At 40.4% G+C, this 27,808-nt stretch overlaps 1 protein-coding gene across 7 annotated transcripts in view; it reads left to right on the top strand.

Annotated features, from left to right (window-relative positions):
- Positions 1–23,361, top strand: part of SORCS1 (sortilin related VPS10 domain containing receptor 1) — a 379,912-nt gene extending 356,551 nt beyond the window's left edge. Inside the window, exons 24-28 of one of the 7 annotated variants that reach the window (XM_081005899.1) lie at positions 6,248–6,347; positions 10,990–11,095; positions 11,203–11,363; positions 16,794–16,996; positions 18,305–23,361. In XM_081005899.1, the coding sequence (XP_080862025.1) occupies positions 6,248–6,347; positions 10,990–11,095; positions 11,203–11,363; positions 16,794–16,933 (507 nt within the window). In that variant the 3' untranslated portion in view covers positions 16,934–16,996; positions 18,305–23,361. Of the gene's footprint in view, positions 1–6,247; positions 6,348–10,989; positions 11,096–11,202; positions 11,364–13,086; positions 16,771–16,793; positions 16,997–18,304 lie in introns of those variants that run through there. The other 6 variants (XM_081005900.1, XM_081005901.1, XM_081005902.1 and 3 more) reach the window with 6 other exon arrangements.
- The last annotated feature ends 4,447 nt before the right edge of the window (positions 23,362–27,808 follow it).

Genomic DNA, 27,808 nt, shown 5'->3' with positions numbered 1-27,808 from the left:
AATCCACAGGGAGATGCTTGTGGAAGTCCCAGTGAGAGAAACTGCCACAGCTTTTGTTTCATCTTATTTCATTCAAGGTGGTTTCAGAAGGACAGCCTCTATTTAGACTGTGCACAGACAGTTTTTGCATAATTACTTCAGTCCATAATCTCTACTGAAATGTTTGCAGAGGCTTTGGGTTGTAACTACTATTTTTCACTGGATATAAGAAATGAGAACAAGAAAGATAAAGCAGTCTTCTTTTTTCTGCTGATGGCCAGTCATATGATCATTTTTCCCAATCAGATTATGAATCATCTGGTCCAGGCATAGGCAAACTCCGGCCCTCCGGATGTTTGGGACTACAATTCCCATCATCCCCGACCACTGGTCCTGTTAGCTAGGGATGATGGGAATTGTAGTCCCAAACATCTAGAGGGCCGCAGTTTGCATATGCCTGATCTGGCCCCCAAAATTTCCCTCCTCCCATTAGGGGTAATGCATATAAATGCTTTGCTGCAATATACATCAGTTCCTGCCTTCATCTGTTCCTCCTCTCCTTTCCTTCCGCCAGGGTCAGCTCTAAATATTTGACTATTATTCTAGGTACCCTTCTTTATTCATTTGTGATCTTACTAGGGGAAAGTGCCCAACATTGCTTAGAAACCACACACACACAAATCAGTTTGGGTATGAAAGAAATGGTTAAAACCGGTGCAGTTTTGAAACGTTCAGTCCACCATCTTGAATCAGAATGGTACAAAACTGTACATATAACCCAGACCCCAGCAATGCAGGGATCTCAACACAGAATTGAAAGTAGACTGGGCAGGAGAGAGTTTCCGATTGATATGGGAAAACCCAGTGCCATGTAAATGGAACTGCAGGAGCAGGTGTGTCATTCAGTGGTAGAGCATCAGCTTCTCGTGTTGTGGGTGCCATGATTTGACCCTAGAATTCCCAAACAGGCTTGGACAAACCCCTGTCTGAAACCCCTCAAGAGCTTCTGCCAGTCAGCCTAGAGAATACTGAGCTAGAGGGGCCAATGATCTGACCCAAGATAAGGCTTCCTATGTTCCCATGGCCCATATTTTAAATGCCTGAATCAACTTGAATGGGAGGCAGAGTGATACTGAGATTTCTGGCGCACACAGTGTGAGAAAGGCAGACCTTATTCAGGCAGAACTACCCTAGAAACCAAATTAAATTTGTTTTGTTCTCTTTGTAAATTAACTCCCCCTCTCTTTCTTTTTACAAATTATTTGTTGTTATTATTCATTATATGTCCGTTGATGAGAGAATGATAGACAAAGAATGGCTTCTATTACAAAGAAACATTTTTGCACATTGCGTCTAATTCTGCAAATGAAGCAGATAAAGTCAATGAAGCTATGTGAAGGACCAAAACTAATTCAGAGACCTAATTATTTTCACAGGGGAGAACTCTTGATGACTCTAAATTAGGTGTTTTGCAATGCTGAGAAGCTTCATCTTCAGCATAAAAGCAAGAGAACAATATAGGGCAGCCATTGGGCATAAATATAAGGCAGTTTGGACCTGTGTGTGTCTAATTCTGAGAAAAGGCATAAAAGTATAACTAGATTCTAATGTTTTAAAATGCTGTTAATTAAATAAATGTCAGGTCTGTCGTTGCTCTTTTTATTGCATTTTATTTCCCCCCTTTTGTATCAACATTTTATGCAGGTGTATTGTATTTCAACTTGTAACCTGCTTCCAAATTGTTTGCAATGAAGAACTAGAGAGAACTGCATTTAAGGGAGGGGATGAAATGGCTGAAATAAACATTAAAATATGGCTTTGCAGGCAGATTTAAATTCCTTTTGTTTCATTGGCAGAGAGTGAAATTTCCCCAGGATGTTCTTGCGTATAAGCCCCATTGAAATGAATGGATAACTTATGCCCATTCACTTCAACGGGGCTTGTGCAGGAGAGCAGTCCTTGTACTTTTTTTTTTTTTTTTTTTTAATTATTCTCTGATCTTTCCACATCAGCCTTGCTATTTTGTGGAACCTTAGGATCTGATAAGATAATAAAATAGTGCAACTGTAAAGTGAAATGATTTATGTATTCATTTCTCCCCTTAATATCTCATTTAATATGAAGCAGAGTACTATGTAATACCAGTTAATTTTTTAAAAGATCATATTGGATAGATAGATTTTGAAAAAATAAATAAAATAAAATGACATCTTCAGTCCTGTTCTACACAGCACTGTTCTTCTGTTACAGGCTTTGCTCTCAGGCTCCTTCCTGAGGCAAAGTTGTCTGCTGGATACTTGTAGGTGGATGATTTCAGGAAATAAAAATGGTGGCTCATGCCCTTGGATTTCCCACCCTATTTTCTTCAGCATGAGATTTGCAGCTTCTAGAACTCTATAAAACATACCAGAAACAGTTGGGTGGAAGAGATTCTTGCTGTTGTTTAGTTGTTTAGTCATGTCCGATTCTTCGTGACCCCATGGACCAGAGCACTCCAGGCACTCCTGTCTTCAGGAGAGATTCTACCCCAAGCTAAATCTCAGTATCTCTTGTGGTAGGTAGTAAAATGCCCCCCACCCCAAAGCCATAGTCACGCTGTGTTAGAAGAAGGGCACACAAAGTCTGCTTCCTTGAATCAGTATTTCTTTGAAAAGGCCATGGGTTGTTTTTTCCTCTTTATCCCAGTAAGTTAGCATTGGCTGAGACAAAAAAAGAAACAGCACCATAATGGTGTTATATTTCTTGTAATTTTTGTTTTGTTTTGTCCTAAGCTCTTCCCCACCCTTTCAACAATAAAACTCTTTCTGCACACTTAAACCTACATCACTGAATCACTTTTTGTTGATGATCCGCCACCCCAATCTTCTCAACCCATTACTGGGACAAAAAGACATGTACAATTGAGGCGTTTTTTAAAATTTATTTTGTGGTTGTTTTCCCAGGTGCTTTTTGCTAGTTGGATTGGATTTTGCTGATTGGATTGGAGCTTTTTGCTGATTGGATGAACTTTGGGGACATTGTTGATCACTCTGCAGGTGGTCTGTGTTGTAGATCTAATTTTGTGTAAATTCTGCTATGGAAATTGAACCAGCCATTTATTTTTACCTCCAGAGGCTTGGGTACCCTTCAGATATTTCATTCAATTTGTTCTTACTATTACAGCTCTGTAAATTAGAGGCCACAGATCATACTTCCTATGACCTCCACTTTCTTGGTTAGTACTTTAGAGCAGTTTATATTGTGGTGGCTGTCATCCAAGATATCATTTCATGTTTTGTTTCGGTGCGTCCAAGCTGGAGTTGCAGCCATGGAACCGTAAAAGGCCACCTGTCCTTCTGGAAAAGTTGGCACATTTTTACACTGAGTTGGTGCTATGGAACATTACTTGTCATGGCTGCAAATTCCCTCCTGGGCAGTTGCAATTGTAAAATACTTTTGGATTTCTCTCATGCCAAACCGTCACTGAAGAGCACTTGAGACTGAGTACAAGTGGGCAAGTTTCAAAACTGACAAAAGTATTCTAGTCTAGTAGACACAAGGTCACACGCAAAATTTTAGTCCTCAAGTTTCTGTGTGGACTGCACAATCCCAGACTGCCTTCAACTGTAAGGGAATCTTCATGATTCCTACATCTGCAACTGGAATTTACAAACATAACAAGTTAGACTTGCAACCCTCTGTTAGCTGCAGCACACACATACAGGGCTCATATCACAGGACTAACAGGACACGGTCTTTTTAAGAGACAGAAACCCTTCCCCTTTTTATTTCAATACTCAACATACATAAAACGTGAAAAACATTTAGAACAACCAAAACATTTCCTATAACGCACATTTAGTAACTTATATAAAGAGTGCTTCACATCACTACATCTTTTTTTAAAGCAAAAGTTAACTTTTGGGCAGTCATCTTGTGACAGAGATCTATGTAGCTTCAATTTCCATAAACTAGTGATGTAATTCCCTAATGTAATTTGTTTTAACTAAGCCCTCATACATTTTCAAAGGTTCATGAGAAATTACAAGGCGTGAAAGGACATCCCCATCATTTTAAGGCCATTTGCAGCCTTTTGTTGATTTGGTTTAATTCTGTAACACTGCTAAGATGGGAATTGATGTTTTGATTTTTATTCTTCACTGTGAGGGATTTATCAGCAACTTTTTATTATCACAATTGGATTTTTAAAATAATTCTGGCTCCTGCATTTCATATTGGCCACTGATAGCTTGGAACACTATTCTTGGCTCACCATTAATCAGGAAATCTGTTTACATGCTGAACATTGAACTAAGCTTGAAGAGAACCAAATTTCTTGCACATTTTTTTATGATAAAAAAATGAGTGCAGATGGACATTCCATATGTCTCTCACTGTGTCTGTCATCTCTGAAGACTGTCTGCCTACCTCCTATATTTTCCTGCCTCCTTTTCCTTTTTCAAAATAGCTTTGATTTTTAAAATTAATTTTAAGTTAATTAACTGCACTTAATATTCCCATAAAAAAATAAAAGGAGATGCAAAATATAAAAGGAGGTCCAACCACTAAACTGGGAAGAAGGCTCAACTAGGGATGATACTGACTGTATCTTTGTATTTAATGTTTAAGATGCAAATAGCACCATTGTCAGGATTGCAGCTGATGAGATAGTATCAAGTTTGGCCTTTAGAAATATGATTGAACTAAAAATATTTCCATACTTAGGACAGACCACTTGCTCCAGAAGAACCTGCCACAGACTTATAAATGGGGACTTAAAGAAGCTAATCAACTAAAAAATGAAATATCACTAAAGAGAGTAATCTTAGAATAGTATTCTCAAGATGTGGAAGAACAGAAGATAAGCTAGGATCTAGACTGGCAGGCATAACACTTACCTCCGATGAAGAGGGTTAGGAAGTGGTACAAGTATCCCTCCATTTTGCTCTTCCATACCCTGCTAGTCTCTAGCAGTGGAGAGCCTCTCCACCACAGATATATTTACTGTACCTGTGGAATGCATGAGTGGAAGCTTCCTCTGGTAGCTACCTTCAACCCTCTCTGCCCCAATAGCAGCTTCATTGCCCTCATCCACCTTCTCCTGGCATGGGTGTCAGGACTTCCAATGGGGTGGTGCTTTTTCTGCTTCATTTAGTATGGCTGCTTTTAGATGAAAATGAGTCATATCATGAGACAGATATGATTTGATTTCTTCAACAGGAAAGATTGGAGCGAACTGTAGCCCAGAGTAAACCATCAGAAGTCACCAGCCCATTGTGTGTGTGTGTGTGTGGTGGGTGGGTGTGTAACAATATGTAGCAAAAACTATCCTACATCAAAGTTCCTTCTTTCTCATGCCAAGAAAGGAGAAAGGTGAAAGGAAATAGAGAAAGCAAAGGAAAGAAGCAAGAAAATGACACAAGAAGAGGGGAGAGGGATAACATAACAAAAAGTCTAGAATACCATAAATAAGTTTAAAGGAGAAATATTGTCATTTACTTCGCCAATCCAGAAATGAATGGATTTCATTTCTAGAGTGACTGGCCCATCTCTTGTGTCTTGATATTGTCTTGGGATGTGCACAAAGCATTTTCTTGGGGATATAGATTATAGAGTCGAAACATCTTCACACTCCTAGAGCTGACAAAGAGAAGGTTCAAGTTCGAATGTGTGTAGGTATAACCACAAATTCATGCCCATTTATCTAGGTTCAAGTCAGAGCCATTGTAGCATTATCATAACTTTCTCTGTAGCTCAGTCCATTGCTATGTGAGTTTTTGGTGTTCTATCCTGAGCCAAATCTAGGGGAAGTAAGTACTGAACTCAGACAGTGCACTAGTGTGAAAAGCTCTTTCCATATCAATGGTGACAACCCTGATACAGAGCACTGCAATGCCCAGTGACCTATTTTTTATTTTTTATTTTGGCTACGTGGTGTGTATTGTGTAAAACCTATGCTTACACATACAGTTCAATCCTTTTGAATAGGTTCTCAGTTTAAGATGGCAGCTTCCTCCACTGTTTGTAACAGCCTCAATCACCAACTGGTAATATTGCGGAAAGAAACCTCAATCAGAAAGCATTCATAGATACAGTACCCACTTTTTTAAAAAATAGGGGTGAATACAATAGCATCATTTCATAACTGAACTCAGACCTTTTATGCCATTTTCTCTGAAGCATCCATTAACAGTCCCTGTCTGACAAGATACTAGGCCAGATGGACCATTGTTCTTGTTCTTTGTGATTGTACCCATATTTTATTTTTTACAATAATTTCTTATTCCAGATTTCAGATATATTGGTCCAGAAACTGAACCAAAATGCCATCCAGTTTGATTTAAAGCCTGGGGTTCGAATCCTTGTCCATGCTGCCCATTTAACAGCAGGTTGGTATAGATTCCTAAAAACCTCTGCCAGTGTTGTTAGCACAGCTTATTATGAATTCTCCAGTGGCAGCACTGTGGAAATGTCCATTTTTTTTTGTATTTGGAATACTTTGTATTTTTATTGCAAGGTATCGAAAATAGCTCAATCAACGCTTTATGCATGTTTACTTGGAACATCAGGTAGAAGCCTTATTGTGTTCAACAGAGCTTACTGCTACCAAGCGTGCTTAGGATTGCAGTCTGTATGTGTTACAAATCTTGGAATGGCTATTTCACTCAGCCTGTTATGGCCTTTAAAGAGCACATTGTAGAGGAAGGAATGAAGCACTTAGTGGCTGTGGTGCTGTATACAAGGCCCCTGCCTCCAATGTCCCTGCACCCTGAGTGTGCCATTGTATGATGAAAAAAATTGTACCCCTATGGGTACATGAATATAAGAAAAGCCCTGCTGGATCAAGGCTCACCTGTTCCAGTATCCTGTTCTTGCAGTGGCCAGTCAAGTGCCTTCATGAATCTTGCAAGCAGCACATAAGCACCACAGTACTCTCTCCTCTTGTGATTGCCATCAATTCAGAGGCATGGAGGTAGCTTGGTTTTATTTAATCATAAAAGGTTTAGGTATGGCATGCCCTCCCATGGGGGTTTTGTGGCCTCATTTGCAAGGCTCATGGCAGCTGCTGTAACAGTTCTAAGCAGAGAGAGAGAGAGAAAGAGAGAGAGAGAGAGAAGTTAAAAAGCAGTCCTTGGAGCACATTGTAAAATGTAAGTAAGATAATGTTGTGCGTTAGTTTTTTAGATGGGACAGAATGGTCTTTGTACCAGACAACTCAACCCTTAGTTGCCGGTATCTAAAATAAACAACATTTGAATGCCTCTTTGCAAGTTGGAATTTGAATAAATGTTGGGAAATAATCTGTCAAATTCCAAATTCAGACACTTTTCACTTTAACTTTACTGATAATGATGGCAATGCTGAGTTTCCCCCTTTTCTCATTTTCCATTCCTTGCTGGCTAATTAGTAAAATCATAGATTAAGTACAAATCAGCTGAGCCTTGTTTGCAGGATTGTGACATTCTTGTTTCCTAAACTGCTACAAATTTGTTGCCAGTTTTCTCAAGATACCTTTAAAAATCTATCAACACAAACCCATTTGTCATTATATCCCAATAAATCTAATATTATATAAAGTGTTTAAGCTGCATTGTAAGTATTATTTGCTAACTCTGTGATCTTCTATGATTCATGCACAAAGATTGTCACTGTTTTCATGTGCGCAAACCCTGTTGGTGTCAATGGGAAATGCGTATGTAAACTGAATAAAATGACCCTTTACATGGCTAGCTTTTATTAACAATATCCAGCATTATTGTTAGTGATTCTATGTCTACTCTGTATCAACATTAATTCAGGACTCCTTTTGCTGTTGTGGCTCCTATAAGATGCATATTTCATCCCGAGAACTGTTTGTGAAACATGAATTTGGCATGTCAGTCAAAATAATAACTAGCTATGACCTGACCAGTTCAGCCGAAATGCATTCTACATCAAGATAATGAAGTACATGCCATAGTTTACATTTATAAGTCCCACTGGCTATGTTCCTGTGCTGGCTGCAACAGTTCTTCAAGGTTTCAGACTGCAAACACTCCCAGCCCAACCTAGAGCTGTTGGGGATTGATCCTGAGACCTTCTGCATAGAAAGCATGTGCTCTGTCACTGAGCATGGACAGCAGTGAGCTCCCACCTCTCGCACTGACACAGCGCCTAGGAGAGCAGAAGCTTTTGCTTTCATTTTCGTCCACGCATCTGCTTGCTCACAGAAAATCCAATTGCCATTTGTTCTGACTGAGCACTAAAGAGCAGTTTTCTCCAGGGCAAGAGGAAGTGTGGATAAACCATAATTGTGGTTACTCATTGTGACCAGAGCTGGAGAAAATGGTTAGTGTTAACTGATTTAGGAAAAGAAGCCACCTTGAACCACAGTCCTGGCATATATATTTTTTGCCTAAAACTGTGCTTGGTTGAAAAAGGAAGCAGACACTTTCAATCTCTTCCTGGCTCTGCAGGAGGAGTGGGGAACAGGAGTGCATGAACAGAAATCAGACGATACGTTTTCCTGTTCATTTCATGTTAGTTAAAAGGTGAAAACTGATTTGACGCGCTGTTTAATCCAGCCTCTTCCCTGTTTCACTGAAGCCTAGATTTCACTTTATCCACTGTAGGAGGAGAGTAGGGTTTCATCAGCTGGCCTTACCCGGCTAATCTGCACCCAAAAGCCTCATCCCATCAGATTTCTGCTAATGTACATCCCCCCCCCCCAATATATGCATCTTGCTTGCCTTCTACAAATGGTATTGGTCAATTTGCCATTTCCACCACAATTTCTAATACCTTAATCAGTCATTTGGTAATGGTGGGTAGAGCTGCACTTTCTCAGTATCTGGCTAACACTTCCTTGGCAGCATTTAAGTGACTTATAATTAAGATTTTTCACAAAAAAATTGGATCCCATTAGCCTAAATATTTAACAAACAAACAGAAATCCAATTTAGGGCTGAATGTCACAAATGTGTTCACAGTTTAAATACAGCTAGAACAAACTACTTTCATAAATTTAATGATTTCTACTCTTGCCTAGTCTTTCCCAACCTAGGGTCCTCCCAATATTTCTGGACTACATATCCCATCATCCCTTACCATGGACCATGCTGTCTGCAGCTGATGGGTGTTGGAGTTTAAGTCTACTTTTAATCACAAGGCAATGGGCTCCTGCTATTTGTGTGAGGATCTCTTTTTGGGTAAAATTTCAATTGCCTGTGTGAGAAAGGGTCTTTGCACAGAGCTCTGGGAATAGTGCATGCAGAGAGCAGCAACATTCTTTTAAAGGGCATAAGGAACGAGTCACTGTTTAAAGCATTTCTTAAGCCAGATTTACTAATAGCTTCTCTTGGGATCATGGCTGTGTGCTCCTCTATCCAATTAGCAGCACAGCAAATATCTGCATGTCCTCTTTATAAGTGTGAAAAACCTACAGGAGGTGAAGAAAAAATGCCTAACTCCTGTCACTACTGAATTAAAAGTGTCCTCTAAATAGGCAGCTGTCACCTTTTCAATGGACTGATTTCTTTCTTTTAAAAACAGAACAAAAAAACAGCTAGTCAAATGGTACAGGATAGAAATGAAATATTCGTTTTTTATTTCCAGTTGCCTAAATAATCCAGAATGACCAGGGAATTTGGGTTTATTCCACATTCCACTCTGCCCCACCACACCCCAATCGCATCTCCCCCAACCCAGAAAAATTCAAAAGCCCATTTATTCAAGATTACCAAGTTTATTCTTAGAATGTTTATTCAAAAGCATGAAGAGTGAATATAAATGTCTCGGGACTTACAATGCTTGCCTCGAAAACAAAATGAACATTCTGAGCTCCCAATTCTTATCTGGCTTGGAATTTTAATCTGAGCTGGGGAAGAATTGCCTTCTTAACCCCTTTCAACTACATTTTCTGTGTGCTACTTGGGTGCTGGTACACAGTGTGCTAGATATCAGAGTAGTGAGGTCTCTCTTCCCTTTGCTACCAGAGCACAAACACATTAATGTGGAGGCAGAGGGAAGAGAGAGAATTTGGGGGATTTGCCTCTTGTTTTCTCAATGGATATGCCATCCAAATAAATACTAAGTGAAAAATTAAGTACTTGAACTATCTGTAAATAAAACAAAGTGCCACCTCCATGCTCAGCAGGTAACTTTATCATGTATGGCAATACGTTTCCACATTTGAATTTTACATGAAACCTGTCTATTGCATTGAGAAAAGCCCATGCACAATCTGGCCAGAGTTGCATTAAGATTTGACCTTAGATATAGTAATATATTTTCCCAGCTTATTTGCAGTTTCTACAAACTAGTTAGGATTGGTAAAGGCACTGGTGGTGGGTTAGTATGTTTGCTACAGCATCCAAGCCCAGGTCAGATTCAGAATCATCTTAACAAGAGCATACTTTTGTTCATGGTTTTGGAGAAATTGGGGGGGGGGGATTTAGTGAGGACAGGCTGTTCTCTTTGACTGATTTGCAGAGCAGTATGACACGCTGCCAGCTATTTGGAAGGAGGACATTCTGCTTTTCTGGCAGGGCCAGCCCTCAGTCAGCCTTTGAGACCACATACCACTGCATGGAGTGGTCCAGATACTGCTGCGTTTTGGATTGGGATTGTGCAAGCACAAGTCCTAGATGCTCGGTGGAGGTTCTGTAATTTTCAGTTCACATGACATTGTATGTTTCTGCTGAATACAGTACAGCCCTCTGGATGAGAAATTTGGAAACATCAAAGGCGGCTGTCCAGAAAAAGGGTGATGATTACTTTGCAGTTTCTGTGTAGGCTGATTTGGTGGTGTGTATATAATTTTATACCTCCATTAACTGATCCCCAAAGATTTGGTTTCCAAATGGAGGACCAATTACAACTGTGTCTATTGGGAGAGGTTTGTGAATTGGCTGTGAAGACACATAACAACAAAGAAGGGCAGATTTCTAAATCCAAGGCATAGTAAACATAAATAAATACATCCTCTAGTTAGAAAGCCTTATCAGAACATTTGGGACCTAATGTTCTAAACTTTTCTTTAACTTTTTACAGCCCCACTCATAGATGTCACACCTAGCCACAGTGGTTCAGCCATGCTGATGCTGCTCTCCGTGGTATTTGTGGGATTGGCAGTATTTGTAATCTACAAATTCAAAAGGTATGACTCCTTCCTTCTTTCCCTGCCATTCTTCTGTCAGGTGTGAAAGCATAATGCAAAGAGCACCTTAGCATACACGCCAATTATGGTTTCTGTTAATGTTTTAGGAAGATTCCGGGCATTAATGTTTATGCACAGATGCAGAATGAGAAAGATCAAGAGATGGTCAGTCCAGGCAGTCAAAGTGAAAGCATGCCTAATGTCCCTCAAAGGGAGCTGATGACCCCAGAACAACTAGTAGATGAGAAGTTGGATACCCAGCCCATAGGTAAATAAACTACAGCAGCCAATAATTAGTCAAAGTCTGCATTCTCATTGGCTATATCTATTCTGAGCCTTCCAACCTCCTCTGCTAAAACACTGTTCCCACTGCTCTGTTAATCTCTCTCTAAATTGGTCTTAACTAACTCCAAGATCTTTACTTCTCCTCTTCTATTTCTTGAATAAGAAAATCCACAGTGAAGTTTTGTCTTCACTATAATAACTCTCTCTGCAGTTGTTCAGGGTTATGAAAACAAGAAAGTTGTGTGATCAGGAAAATGTTTATGAGTTTCTGGTTCACAGTTGCTGCCATGAAGTTTACCTGTACCTATGAAGCTGTGTGATAGTTACTGGGAAAGTGCAAACTCCACCTCGCTAGCCTCCCAACAAATTGCAAAGCACTTTGTCTTCACTGCACAATAGATTTAATTATTGCTATTCCATCTCACGTTTTAGGGCAAGCCCCTATAGAACATTAGAAACAACAGAGCCTCAGATAAAGTGTGCTGTGCTTTCAAAATATCTTCCCATGAATAGTCACTCTAACATGGCCCACCTACATTGAAGGTAGGAAGCAGTCTGGCGAAGGATGCATAGAGACATATCACTTTTAATTTTGCCATCTGCCATTAGTGTAGTCTATCTGTTGAGAAAGAAAGAAAAGATAGATTGAGGATGTACTTTGCTAACAATGTTATCCAGAGTAGCCTTGATGTGGTCTGGGAGATTTCAGTGCTACTTCAAGAAAACTGATAATAATTATTTTTTGGTGCTACAGTGTTTGTGTTCCTTGGCTTGGTTTAATACGACAGACTGCAGACCAAACTCTCGGTAGCAGTCCTCAGTTAACTCAGTTGGTTTTGGCAGGATCTCACTGGAAATGTCTTCAAGGATAACAGCCTGAGGTTTCAGCCAAAAGGGAAAACAAACAAGATGCATGTATGTAAAGTTCTGCAGGAACTGGTTATGTTCACCAAACATTAAACTGTTGCAGGGCACATAGAATCATGTGAGTTACCAATCTTCCTAGCATTTGATCATATGGCAAGGAGATTCTTGCCTCATGCTTGTGCCTGAGCAGAAATCTGGGGAAGTCAGTGCAGGAGAAAGTCGTCCTCACCACTTGGACACAAGCTAAAGAGGAATCCTTCCACAAGTAGCCGCATACTCAGAGGAATATAGGAAGATGCCTTCTACTTAGTCAGACCCTTGGGTTATATAATCCAGTATTATTTGCTCATACTGGCAGCAGAAAAGATCCTTCCCATCACCTGCTCCCTGAGCTTTAAAAACAAAACAAAGCAAAAAAATCCAAGAGACGCCAGGGATTGAACCTGGGACGTTGTGCACACAAAGCTTCCCAAGGGGCTGTACATTGTGACTTGGAAAATTGTGGTTGCTATTCACCATCTGATTACCTTTTTTACTAAATTGTATTCCTCTCATTCTTAAATATTGTATGGCTTTCTGGATTGAGCATCCTAGTTTTGATTTACTATTCCTGCCTGATAGACAATTTGAGCATGATAGTTATCTGCCCTGTCTACATGTTCTTTCTTTCTTTCTTTCTTTCTTTCTTTCTTTCTTTCTTTCTTTCCTCTCTCAACCTCTCTCTCTCTTTCCTCTACACTCTATAATCTAGATTATATATATTTTGTTGGACAATGTTAAATATGTAACAGTCCCTCGGTGCAGGGATTTAAACTTGATGACCTCTGTTTCCTTTTCAGTCAAATGATTCTATGAATAACTTGAAAATGCTGCATTCTAGAAATCTTGGTTTTCTGAAAGTCTTCATAATTAAAATGTGTTGCAAGACACAAAGTTCATTTCTGCCTGGTTTTATCGTTACCTGATGGTACAATTGTTGTGGATATCCAAATAAAAAGGCGTATTTTAAATGCCATTCTGTACGATGCACAAATCATTTAAAATGCAGTAGCTGAATTTAATGGAATAATGCCATTGCCTTCAATGAACTTGGGCTGTTTTAAATTGAAATGCTACAGCTTTACTTTCCCCCATTTATTTTCTTTTGTATTCTATGCAATGAACTATGAGGGTTGGGGTTCTGGCAGGAATGCACTTTTGACAACAAAGCCAACCCTTTCCTTCTAGGATGACCACAAAACCACATAAGAGAAGGACAGCAGAATCAGTGGATAGCAAGGTTATCCATTTTTCAATTGATGCCGATCTTGTGCTTTAATACTCAGATATAAAGTAGGATAAGTTTCCCCATTGCTTTATGCCGATGCAACAGACTTCTGCTTGCACAATGAAACATCCCCATCCTCTCTTCTTCCCTGCAGCTGCCTGCACACCTTCAAAAATTTGATTCATGTGATTGAGGGACTCCTCCCCACACCCAAATTGATGCTTTGTGGGCATGCTGGGAGAGTAGAGGAAGCGGAAGTCTCCTTGCATGAGCAGAATGCCATTCAAACATCATCATCATCAACAACAACAACAATTACAGTTCTATCCCATCTTTCCCTCAAGGAGCTCAAAGTGGCATACAGTGATACCTCGTGTTGTGTACTGTCCCCCTTACGAATGCTTTGGGTTACACGCTCTGCTAACCCGGAAGTAGATGCCCCTTGTTGAGAACTTTGCCCTGGGATGTGAGTGGAAGTCGCACTCCTGCAGCGCGGCAGTGCCATTAGCGAAAACTCGCCTCATGTTACGAGCAGTTTCGGCTTAAGAACGGACCTCTGGAACGGATTAAGTACGTAACTCGAGGTGCCACTGTACCTCCTCATTTTGTCCTCACATAACCCTGAGAGGTAAGTTAGGCTGAAAGGTAGCAACTGGCCCAAGGTGACCCAGGGAGCTTCTTGGCTGAGTGGAGATTCGAACCATGGTCTCCTAGGTCCTAGTATGATATTCCAACCACCACACCTTAGAACCTTATATGTTCAGCTGCATAAGAGCAAACTGAGCAAATTTTTTTGCATCATTTTCATTGATACAAATGTAATAAGCACAGAGTTCACATAATAGTTTTTAAATTACAGCTCAATCATACCAACATAACAGCTTTAAAATGGAAAAATGCACTATAAAACTAACAGAAATTCTCATTTACTTTCATATACAAATGTTCTATCAGGGGAGTTACAAGAGTTCCAGAGAACTTGGGAGACCTTTTATAAATCTCCATTGCAGCCTGCAATATTTGCTCCAAACTCCAAGCAAATCTTGATTATTTCAAATCACAGTTAGGTTTGTAGTGCTATGCCCACTTTCCTGAGAATAAGCCTCTTCAGTCAGTTGGGTGTGTGTCTGTATAGCTATTAATGTCAGTGCTAATATAAACCAGAGCTATCTTGTCCTTTTCATATCAACATCTTTCATGGGGATGGGGGACCATTGAGAAAAATCTTGCTATAACTCAGTGAACCTGTTTTCACAAATGCATGAACACATATTTACATTCATCATGGGGCATTTTCTTCTACCCCTCTCACTAGCACAGTCCCATCCAACTCTTTGTTGATTCATAAGCCACTTTTAAAGCTCTAGGGTTCATGGATTCAAAAGCACAGCAAAAGAAATTCTTGAACTGAATTCTGAAGAGAATAAAATTAATACGATGATGAGCAAAACAATGAGAAAAACTCAGAAAATCATGAATTGGGCATCGGAAGATCAGAACGTGAGCAAAATGCTACGAATATTTGACCCAAGAGTGGCAGAAATGTTCTGACAGGAATGAGAGGAGATATGAAACAGCTGGGAGAATCAATACAAATGCTAAGATAAAAATGGGATCCAGGGAGAAAAATTAACCATTAGTCAAAATGCAATAGAAAAGAAAGGGAATTGACTAGCAGACAGACAGCAACCGAACAACAATTCACAGGAAAGAAAAGGGAAATAGCATTAATATTAAATGAAGGCAAGGAATGAGAAGACAAAGAGATGATGAGCAAGGGGAAAGCATAAAGCCAACTTTGCTGCCAAAGTCTTCATGGCCAATTGAATGAGAAAACACGAAGCCACTCAAAAGAAATAACAGCAGGAGTCTTGCAGAGAGAGTGCATACGTGGAAGAACTGAAAGAGAAAAAGCACATGAATAAGAGCAATCTTATTATACATAGAGCTGCATCTCAAGAGACTATACAAAAGGAAATGAGAAAGAGAAGAATGGCAGGGACTGTGGATGCAGTTAGGTCAGGCTAAGCATGGTGCTGGTTTCTGAGAAGTCTACCTAACTAACAGATGGAGATGATTTTTGAGGAGACGGGGAGCTGAAGTTGGGGTGGCAAACCAGTGGTCTTCCAGATATTGTTGGACTACAGCTTGCTTCTTCCCTGACCATGCTGGCTGGGGCTGAAGAAGAAAATGTGTGGTCAGAGGGAAAGAAATTCTGCTCAACAGAATTAGGCTGCATTCACACAACACTTGATTCTATTTTCCTGACATTTTCTCACTTGATAATTTCCATGTTTATTGTCACCTTTCATACTCAAAAACCCCTTCTGGAAATCTAGCTGAATCTTGTGGAGGTTTAGCACTCATTTCTGTGTTAATTGCCTGCAGAAAAATCCATTTGTGACCACGTTAACCCAGAGAATTGTGAGATGAAATTTGGTGTGGTATGCTGGGGTGCAGTTATTTCCCATCAAAGTCATGGGTGACTCATGAAGGAACAGAAGCAGATAAGAACATAAAGGGTGGTACCATAACTAATGATAGCTACTCTTGAGTCATGCCATGCCCACTGGCATGAATTAAATTTAGCAGGACATGTTGGTATATCAATCAAAAAGCCACAGTTCCATCTCACAACAGGCGATGTGGTGTAAAAGGACCGTTGAAAACCAAGACAGACATCTTAGCATTATAACCAGGAAAACTAATGCAATATTCCCCATGCCTGAATTCAACCTTAGTATCAAACAATGACCTAGCAAGAGTGACCGTTTGGGTTCAGTCCATCACCTCCATCAGCAAGTGTGAATCACCTGACTTCAGTTATATTCCAACACCTAAATTTCAAGTTCTACATTGTTAGAAAAGGGACTCTATGCACTAGTTTAAGTCTTGGCTGACATATCCCTTGAACAGTACATTTGGCTTTCTTGGCCTTCAGCACTCAAACTTGAAGAATTTTAAAGGTACGGAATGTAAGTCATGAGAAGGTAGAGGTGGAATAATCTATCCAGAAAATGACCTTTTAAATGGATCGTAAGGAGTAAAGAACAGAGCAAAACCTGCCAGTAGCAAGGAAAGAGGCAGATTTTGACAATTCTGTAAATAGAAGATTATTTATAAGTACACAGTTGGTGATTAAATGCATGCAAAATATGTTCTGTTATTATAATGGTGTGGTTTTTATTCTTAATCAGCTTCCCTTCCTCCCCCTCTCCTTGCCCTTGTGGTACTGTGCTTTTAATGAATCTAACTGATTCTAGCTGGGGTTATTTGTAGGGTTGCCAGATTTCCAAAGACCAATTCTTGTACACAAGAGGCTATTGGGAGGAAAAATTCCTGGACATCCTGGACACCAACCAACGAGCGTGAGCAGACAGCCAAGGACTGCCCAGAGTCCAGGACCAGACAGTGCATAGACTGTTGCCCTACTGATGAGCATGCTGGCGGTCAGATGTACGAGGAGCGCTCGTCAGGCGCAGGTGCGCTGGGTTGCTGACCTGCTGATTAGTAGACTGGCGGTCAGCAGAGTGGAAGGGGGGCTGGGGAGGGGCTGTCTGCTGAGGGCAAATACCAAAGCGTCAGTATGGAGAAGCGAGTGGGCAGATGGAGTCCTTTCAGAGCTGCCAGTCACAAGGCTCAACTATGAGGACACTGCACAAAGCAGGCAGTTCTTCTATGTCCAAAGCAATCATGGATATCTGGCAACCCTATTTTGGATCTAGCCTTGGCTTAATATGAGCCAGTGCTTACCAGGGCTCAGCCTGAGAACATTTCATGATGCCAGGCTCAGCTTTGGACACTGACAACTAAAAAGAGCTAGAGTGCATCTCTTATGCATGTGAGGGTTGTCTCTCACTCCACACTGAGTTATCATAGCCAATCTCAACCTGTCTGGGATTAAGGTTGCTTCTTAGTGAATCATTAGAAGTAAATGAATATCTCCACTCAGACAGAAGAACAATTTTCTTAATCTGGGGGAGAAGATGTCACAGAGTCTATTTGGCTTTGATAGGATTCTAGCTGGTCACCTGAAGTTGCTCGTTTTACGCAAGGCTTCGGTTAAGGGCCCCTTGTGGACAGATAGGTAGAATATAATTGTGTCAAATAAATAAAGCCAACAGGTGCTGCCAACATAGTTTGACATATCCTTATGGAGGTTGGATAAGACATTCTCCATTTGGTAATGTTTTTGTGGGTAGCCAAGAAAACTTGGAGGGACAGAAAGTTAGCACTATCCTTAGTGCACAGCCCTCCCCGTTCCTCTTTCATGACAACCGGTTCTGCTGGAGGGCTTTGGATATTCCCAGAGATAAGGAGTTTTATGGCAGAAGGTACTGCTTACATGCAGAATGAGAGCCTCTGGTGCTCTTTCTTTAAAAATTAACCACTGGATATGAAAACTGATTCAGTTCACATCTGACAGTCACTGGGTGGGAACACACTCTGCACAAAGACAAATGCACTGGCAGATTGTCAGATCTCTGACACCTTGTATTTCGTTTCAAATGCCATTAAAAGCATTGTGCTGCTTCTCAGAGGAACACAGCTAGTCCCATTCCTCCTCTCCCTCATCTGCCACTCCATAATTTGACATGGTTAAGTCATATTCATTAGTACAGGAACAAGACATTACAGTCTGCCTTCTAAATGACAAGCAGATATTCTGGGTGCATGGTGTGTTAGGAAGAAACAATTAAATCCAAAGACAATTGACATGATATTGAGAGACTTTCTGCTCCTACTCGCTTTGCTAACTCTCCTTTTGTTGTTGTTTTTCTCTGCCGCAGGAAGTATTTCCACAGTTGCTGAGACACAAAGCACAAAAGAAATCCCTACCTGTATAAATGTTTGAAACAAGGACACCGGTCTATCTCTGTCCCCTTCACCCTGATATATATATATATATGTATAAAAAGAAAAAAAGGAAACCAATCACTGCTTTTGGACTTTTTGATTCTTCTGACGACAAAGGGGTTTTTAGCTTTAAGCCTGTGCATGTGGATGTCATTTGGATAACATATTGGGAACTGCAGTGTACAGGTGTTCTATTTTAATGGAGTAAAAGAGGAAGGAAAAAAACACTTCCTCTTAATCCTCTTCTCTCTTCTTTTCTAATCAAGGTTTAATTTGTAAGTGATTCATAATGAATATAGGCCAAGAACGTGCATGGGGTCTTTGTGGGAGGGGGTGGAAGTTCCTGACTTTTGGTATAACTTATGCTTTTAGCACTGCAAGATTGTAGGTGGATTTGCCACTCCAGCCTACATTCCTGCACCTGCAATCCTATACACATGGACTTAGAAGTAAGCCCCACTGAACTCAATGAGGCTTTCTACTGAGTAGACATGCATAGGAATGCAGTGTCAAATACTCACAAAAAATCTGCACTAGTGTTTGATGGCATCACAATGTTCTTAGGGGGGTTGTTTATGTTTTTCAGATGTCTCTGTTTGGACTTTTACTTTTTGTCTTGTAATGTTCCTTTGTCTAAAGCTGTTTTTAGCTTGTTCAGATACAGTTCAAGGTCCAGACGCAGCTCAAGTTCCTTTCACTGGCACAATCAAATTCTTTCCTAAACATATGTTGTCCCTTCATTCATGCCTGTCTAGGGCAGTGTGGCTGCCCGGATGTTCCTGGACTTCAGCTCCCATCAGCTCTAGCCAGCAGAGCAGGCAATAAAGGATGGTGGGATCTGGAGTTCCATCAAACCTAGAGAGTCACAGTTTTCCCATTCATATCATATGGGATAAAGAACTAGCTACTCCAAGACTGACCTTTGAAGGATCTAACCATAAAATACATTTCACTCTCTGATTGTTGTTAGTTACATTCTGCACATACCTGTTGCAATCAAGAATGAAAAAGGAATGGTGCTATCCAGTCCAGATTGATTCAGTCCTGCTTAGCATCTGCACCAGTTCCTTCATGTGTTTTTTTCCAGCATTCTGACTATTCTATTCTGACAGCAATAGTTTTAAAGAAAGCTGAGTGCAACTTGTGGCAGGCATACAGTATTTCCCATACTGTACACAAACATTTATTTTGCTCCATTGTTCCATCTGGCCTAACAGATCGAGCAATTAGTGTGTAGATCATGATCACAAATCCTTTTAAAAAACAAAAATACACACTTTCAGCTTGCAGAGGACATGCTCAAGAATAATAGTTTTGCAACTCCTGGTGCAAGTGCTAGAGCTGCACATAGTGCAATAATCTCTTACAATGTGCTCTTAGAGAGCTCCACAAGCTGAGGATGTAAAAGACACCAAGGTATATATAAGGTCCACTCACAAAATATTTCTTGCCCCATCCTATGGCTGGATAATGGTACATCAGTTACCAAAAATAAAGCAATGAAACTTTCTTATCTTCATGCTATATGCACTACTCTTCATCTTAATGAACAAGACATGTCCTCCTATCAGTTTCAAAGATGTTAGAACTCAGATTAATCATTGTCATTGCTCTGCTCTGATCACATCACCAGGGACTCATCACAACTAGGTCCAGCCACAAGTGCTACAAATTAAACTGAAATTATTTCCGGAGCTAGATTTAGTCCATCAGATGCGGCCTATTGATCTTGAATTTGTATCACTCATTCCCCAGTCTCCCACTTGTACAACACTCCCTCTCCTCCATCCTCTCCTCTCCAACCCTCATGCACCTTCAATATCTACACCAGAGGGTTGGGGGATGCCCTGGAGCAGATTTTGGGGGCACATAAGAAGATGAGAGTCCCACTGCATAAGTGGAACACTGCTGGTGCAATATTGATTACAGTCCAATAAGTCCAGATTGGAGCACTGCCTCCCCAACAACCTACTGGTGCTGATGTCCAGTAATAATCTGGATAAGGCAATTTACAACCCGAGGGCTGCAGGCTTTCAAATATATTTTATGTTCACACACATTAGGGGAGCACAAAGCTGGTCATAATGGGAAGTACAGTTCCCATGATCTCCAGTTCTCTGGAATCTACACATGTAGATTTCTCCATTGCAGTATATATTGGACTAGATGATCCTCGGGGTCCCTTCCAACTCTACAATTCTATCATAGTGGTATCAAATTAATTTTGGGAGCTCCATATTCCAACTCTGGATTGGATCCTTTTTTTGGCCATTCCCTTTAATTAGGGAAATAAGGTTAAGGTATAAGGACTAGCCACTTTGTATTAGAACTGAGGCCTTCAAACACTGGTATTCAAAGGCTTCGATGTGACTGGATGCAATGATGGAATCTTTTTCAGGCATCTGAAACCAGTTTGTACCAACAGCTAATATCCATGTCAATAATCCAGTCAATTCAAGTTACTTCCAGATGTTCACACTGATTTCTGTCAAGCAGCCTTTCCCAATCTGGTGCTATCCAGAGGTTTTGGCAGACAGCTTCTATCACCCCCAGCCACTGGTCAGGGATGATGGAAATTATAGTCTGAAACCTCTGTTGTGGCTGAGGAAGGCTGCTGCAGATCATACCTAAGACTGGTTCAATTTCCACCTTTTCAGCAATCTTTATTCAGTCTGCAGCTAATTGGGGGATTGCTTAAATTGAATCAAATAATGAATTGTGTGTGCAGGTTCTTCTGACTCCATCAAAAATTCAACAGTTCAAATGCTTGAACTCTTATAGCTTAAAATTATTAAGTGTGCACCGTGAGATTATGGATTTCAGAATAAGTACTGAAAAATGTGAACGTCTTGATAATGACAAAAGTATTATAACTAACTGCTGTTTTTAAAACACACACACACACACACACACACACACACACACACACAATTCCTGGTCTGCTGCAAAAAACTAATAGGCTGATCCATAAGGATCCTACTATGCATTCTTCCACTGCTTCATTACATAGCAGGACTTTAAAAAATGAAACCTAAAAAACATTGAAATCAGATAACGCTGATGCTAGTTGAATTCCAACCTTCAGTTCCAGCAAAGAGAGAGGATGGGGAGGTAGAGCACAAAGCCCGATACAAATACATTGAAGCATTTCAGTCCTGTTGTGCTGGTGTTGCTGGCCAGCCTACCATTTATTAAGCTATGGCACTTGTGGGCATTGGGGGAGGGGGGAGCCAGTACCCTACAGAGTAATCACAATACACAAAGCGCAACAGGCTGAATAATAATAACCATAAACATTTTATTGGCTATTTCCTAACGTAAAGGTCTAGCCCAGTATGTGCAACATATACGGTTCATATGTACAGTATATAACCCATGAAACTAATTCCAATATTAATACATTTCGTCTTTTCTTATCTTTTCCTATTGTTTTTACTTGTGAGTTCCTGTATAACACAATCCTTAGGCTTCCTTATTGTTTCTTCTTGTAAGCAGGTAAAAATAGAAAAGAAAAGTTATGTTAGGAAAAAACCAAGAAAATGTTTACGGTTATTATTATTCAGCCTGTTGCTCTTTGTGTATTGTGATTACTGTATTTGCGTAGCAAGGTATTGAATTTGTTTTGACCCTACAGAGGAATGACAGAGTCACTACAGTTGAGGCAGCAGACACAGGTATGGCTCACATGTGCCTTATCTTAAAATATGGCTCACCTTTTGTCTTCTGTGGAGCATATTGAATATTACAAACCATCATTTGCATATGTGCAAACCATAGTCATATTTATAAACAACCTGCTCCAATGAGATTTAATCTGATAGGTATTTAATCTAGATGACAGGGTGCCGATGTAATTGCTGCAGCACAGGCCATTAGATGTATTCAAACAGCTATACATATATTTAGGATCAGAATGTGAATTTCTGTTTGATTTAGTGGGGTCAAATCCACTTGAATATAAGTACCCTGACTTAAATTGTTTATAGACCAATTCACACAATTATTTTAGCATGGATGGGAGAATGAAAAGTGAGTTGCCACCCCCCACGTCCCCACACATTTATGGCTTCTCATATGAATGCTCTGACGGGTGCTTCAGATCACAAGTTTGCACCTCTTTGAGTAGATTTGGGCCAGACTGGGTCCTTGTTTCCACATGGCAAGATCCCATGTTGCTGGGTTTTAGGCCTTTCCTACCCGAGCAACCATCGAGTTTGGCCATGCCACGTGCTTTTAGTATACAGCTGATGAGTGCAGATGAGCCATGTGGGATCTTGCCACAAGGAAGTGCAATATAAATTTATATAGTCACTTTCTCATCTGTAGCCCCTTAGAATGAAGCCGAGTGTTACTACTAACAAGAACACAGAGACATAGTAATGGTCAGAACTTGCATATGATCATCTCCCTTGGTAAGCACCAACAGTTGCTTCTCTGGAAAAATTTCAAGATTTTTGTTTGGAGCTCAGCAAGCCATAATGCTAAGACATGTCAAGGAGGTGACTAAGTGAAAAAAGATGTCAGGGATGTAACTGAGGGCTGCCCTGCACATAGATATATATTCACCTCAGAAGTTGAATTTTAGTCCCAAATGAACACATTTGAAGAAAAACTGGGAACTTTTAAATGATTTATGTCTGCTGCTGATGGTTTCTCAAATTCCTCTGCACCTTTTGCTACAAGATTTGGCATCACTCATATGTCTATAGCTGTAACTCTCGGGTGGCTGGGAAAGTAGTCAATGTTCACTATATAGTAACCCTCACAATTCTAATAGGCCATGGAAGTCCAATGTTAGCCAAGTTATTTTTATAGGTCAATTTGAATGTTTTTTTCTCTCTTATAGCATTGGATCTACTGCTAATTTTGAAATGACTTTTTGATGTAATCTCCCACCTTTTGGTTGGATACTATGTAGTGTAATGTATAATTGCTATTGTTTATTGCTTTTACAGTCATATTTATTAAACAGATTCTGTCTCTAAAGAAAGTCACAGACGTTTTGTTCAATTATCGTATACTGCTTGACTGCTAAAATAATAATAAAAGTTTTACTTGTACATGCAATGTAAAATTGAAGAAATAAGAATTTTGGCTTAAGTATTAGAGTGAAATCAAGCCTAAGCCCCATTGATTTCCATTGTAGTATTAACATGCATGCTTAAATCTCTCCCATTGAAATAAATGGGTCTGAAATGGGTTATTTTCTAACTGACTTGTACCCTTAATTATCAGGCAGTAATCACTCTAACAAAAGGGACGCGGGTGGCGCTGTGGGTTAAATCACAGAGCCTAGGACTTGCCGATCAGAAGGTCGGTGGTTCGAATCCCCGCGATGGGGTGAGCTCCCATTGCTCGGTCCCTGCTCCTGCCAACCTAGCAGTTGGAAAGCACGTCAAAGTGCAAGTAGATAAATAGGTACCGCTCCGGCGGGAAGGTAAACGGTGTTTCCATGCACTGCTCTGGTTCACCAGAAGTGGCTTAGTCATGCTTGGCCACATGACCTGGAAGCTGTACGCTGGCTCCCTCGGCCAATAAAGCGAGATGAGCACCGCAACCCCAGAGTTGGCCATGACTGGACCTAATTGTCAGGGGTCCCTTTACCTTTACCTAATCACTCTAACATATAAGCAGATTTAGAAACCAAATCAATTTCAAGCCATGAAACACAGAGACTGCTATTAATGCTAGGAATTGTGCTAAAGCAACACTAGCCTATTACTATTACTATTACTATTAATCCACCCTTCATCCTAAGGTCACAGAGCAGGTCACAACAACAGAATGGTGCATTGAATCCAATGCAGTGTGCCTCAGCATTTGTGGTTGAAGATGGGAGATGGCACATTCATTGCACTGAATATTCAGATGGATCTTTTTATTGCTTCTTTTATCTTTTATTCCCTATATTGTATTGTATTTATTGTAATGCCTGTGTGGTCCACCAATACTTCCAGCAATCTTCAAGTTGTTTGAGAGGAAAAAATATTTGGGGTAACCACTGGCATAGATCAAATCCAAATCTATAGATCAAATCTTGTTGCTGACAGTTTTCTGTCTTGCACTACAAAACGGGGAACAGATGGCTTCATGAGGTCAGACATCATGAAATACATTTGAATAGGGCTGCATGATGGCAGGGTCATATGCATAGGTCATGTTATTGAAGTGGGTATTCTCTGGTCAACATATGTGGTGTGAAATAGTCCGGGAATATGGGAATAGTACCAGTAAAGATGAGATCACAGTGAAGAAGAGAGCAACCATTGCCTACTTTGGATTACGCTTGCATCATAAAGGTGTGTGTTTTTTCTATGTAAAATGAGAATTTCCGATTGCACCTTTTTGGGGGCGCTTTCCAGTTAGTTCAACTACTCTTGCTGTGTGATTAACCACCTCTCAGTTTCCACTGTGAAAGGGTAGTCGGTGAAATTAAGGGCTTCTAATTTCACTTCTGCTTTGTAAATTTCATCCCCATTAGCAATTTTGTTCCAGTTGGGTCTCTTGATGAATGCACAACACGCTGCTTTAAAAGGTGCCAGACAAAACCTTTCCTGTGTTAGGTCTTATTTGGGGAGATAATAAATGAAAGATTCCATCAGTTCAATCGATATGGGGCATGAAACAAGGCAATGTATAAAACAATAACAGTTTCTTATCATTTTTTTTCTAAATAAATCAAAGCTATTACAAGCCATATGTGATAAATTATGGGTCTTGTGAGGTTTTGGGTCCATGAATGTTTGTGATAACTCAGAATCTTCCAGTCATTGCAAGAACCTACACAGCTGCCTCATTAAGGGCCTCAAGTCAGTTGTCTTATCCTGTCCCACAAAGGTCTCTCCTCACTGCAGGTGCTACTGTGGTTCAGCCTTGGGGGGCAGTCTTGCAGAAGGGCCAGGGCCTTTGTATGATGAATGAGGTCCAGATTCACCATTTGGCTAAGAAAAACAGAAAATTTTGCGGTGTAATAATCTAACAGGATATCCTCTGTGAATGAAAGTAGGGCCTTCTATTTAATGAGAAAGAAAGAGCAACTTGCTTAATGGAGTAAGTGATATCCTGGCAGCAGGGCCTGACATGAGGAATAGGCTTGCTGAGTGTTCTCTAACATAGTAACAGGCTGGTGTAGTGGAAATGCGGAAGACAACTGTATTTCTAGGAGTTAGGTGGCATGGCCCTTTCCCTTTAACATCCCTAGTTTGAGGTCTGCTGGATTCTTGTGTTTCACACACCTGTCGGGAGTTTCTTGGGTTCTTCTGTGTTGCAAGTGCTGGCTGGATGCCAGGTTGCAGGTAGTGGGAGACTCTCAGCCGCTCTGTATTAATTCCATCTCAGGGTCCTGAGCTAATCGTAAGTAATGTCAGGTACACTTGATTACATCAAGGCAGGCTATAAAAGCAATAGGTGGGAGGGGTCCAGAGAGCTTCTACCCGGATCAAAGGACCTGATGCTGGGAGACCGACGGTCGGGGTCTTTCTCCTGCTGCTCTACCTGGGGCTCTGGGCAGCTGAAGGGGAGATTGGGTAGCCCCTGTCAGGTATGTTTTATTTTATGCTTTGCATGCCTGCTGTTTATTTGTTAATAAAACTGTTTTGGTTCCCCTTCCACCTCCTCATTCCTTTTGTCCTGATATCCTTGGAAAGAAATGGTGTATTTGACAGCACAGCTGGGTAAAAATATCTCTATCTCCCTTTAATGCTATTGGTGTGAGGTGGTATGAGGTGAAGGGAAAGGAGAGCTCTACTAATTTCAACCCGGGTTCAGGTCCAGTTTGGCGGCAGAATTGGCCCTGGTGACTCTGTTGGACAATCTTTTGCAGAAGATGGGCAGGGAGCATGCAGCCCTTCTGCTTCTGTTCTGTTGCTCAGAGGCAACTACTACTACTAATGTCACATGGTGTGTGGTTCAAGAACATGGGTTTGCTTAGCACCCTTATGATCCTGTTGGTGCACTGGAGAATAGTCAGAAGCAAGCGGAATTTTGTGAATAAAATAGTAATGAGTAATGAGAACTCCACTAATAGAGGTATTTGACAGTTTCAACCACTTAAAAATCTGTGGTTCTGGGTGGCTATCAAGACTTCACATGAATGGCTTACCATTGGCTGGAGCCAGCATGGGCTGCCATGTTCTTATACCATCATATTAATAAGCCTTTGGAAGGAATCAGCTTCCAACAATAAACTGTACTGAGGGGAGGGACAGTAAGCCCTGGGAAACTCTGTTCTCAATTGTTTTTCTTCTGTTCTTCCTTTTCTTTTCTTTTTCCTTTTTCCTTTTTCTTTTTCCAAATACTGCGTCCACATATGCTGTGAATTTACAGACATGTACAAATAGGCAGTGAAATGCAGATAAATAAAATGTATAAATAGATACTGAGGTTTATTTAAGAAATGTTTTCTATATCCGCATAGAATCTACTTTCTCTATGTTAAGTGGATGCAGGTCATACAAAATGCTGTTATGCCAGTTCCATAATGTACTATATCTGTTTGCCTCATTTTTAACACAACGCAGAGATATGAGTACACTAGTGATTTCAAGTTCTTAAACAGCACTGCTTCTTAAAGTTCACACAGTGCAAGATGAAAGTCAGGAACATTTGGCTTTTTCTTTTTAATTATGCAGAGATTTCCCATTTGTATTTCTGACAATAGCATTAGTTCTGACAGCCATAAATCATAACCAGTGAGCATGTTATCTTTGCCTGATGATCTCTAATTTAATGTAAAGAAATTTGTCTCCTCCACTGCCTGCATCTCTCCAATCACTCATTGCTCAGAATGACACAACCTGAGGTAGTAGATACAGATCCTTATTGGGTGCAGGGTTTATTTTTAAAGTCTATTTTCCCCACTTCAGCTAATGAGATACTGTCACAGCATTTCACCATGAAATGGAATAATAAAGTGCAGAACTGACTAATGCTTGTGATATGCTGAGATTAGAAAGTGCAGAAGAATGTTGCTTCAGAAATAGTCACAAGCATTTTCTTCTGGATTGGAACAAAACATCATCACAAACAGCCTACAAAGTTTAAAATACACACGCAGTGCCTTTTTCTGTTGGGAAATGGAGCTGTTCACTGACACTCACTAGGTTGGAAATAGGAACTGAAGGAAACTTGATGTTTACAATGTTAGAATCTAAAAATGACAAACTACAGTATGGCTACGGTTGGTGACTCCATTGTAAATGGGGCTGTATATTGGGACCATATTCATATTCATATTCTTGACTTCCTAAACTCTACACTCTGAGATAATGCTTCACCCTACTGATATTTTCAGGAATGTCCTACATCCTAGACAAGCTCTTGACACAAGGTCTTTCATGCATAGTTAACGGATGGAATTTGCAATCAGAAGATGCAGTAAAGGCCACCAACTTGGATGCCTTTAAAGAGGGTTCATGGAGGATAAGTGGCTACTAGCC

This window comes from Podarcis pityusensis (genome assembly GCF_964106645.2).
Source record: "Podarcis pityusensis genome assembly, chromosome: 5".
NCBI lineage: Eukaryota > Metazoa > Chordata > Lepidosauria > Squamata > Lacertidae > Podarcis > Podarcis pityusensis.
Note: the sequence above shows the minus strand (reverse complement) of the source record. Positions and strands in the feature narration are given on the sequence as shown.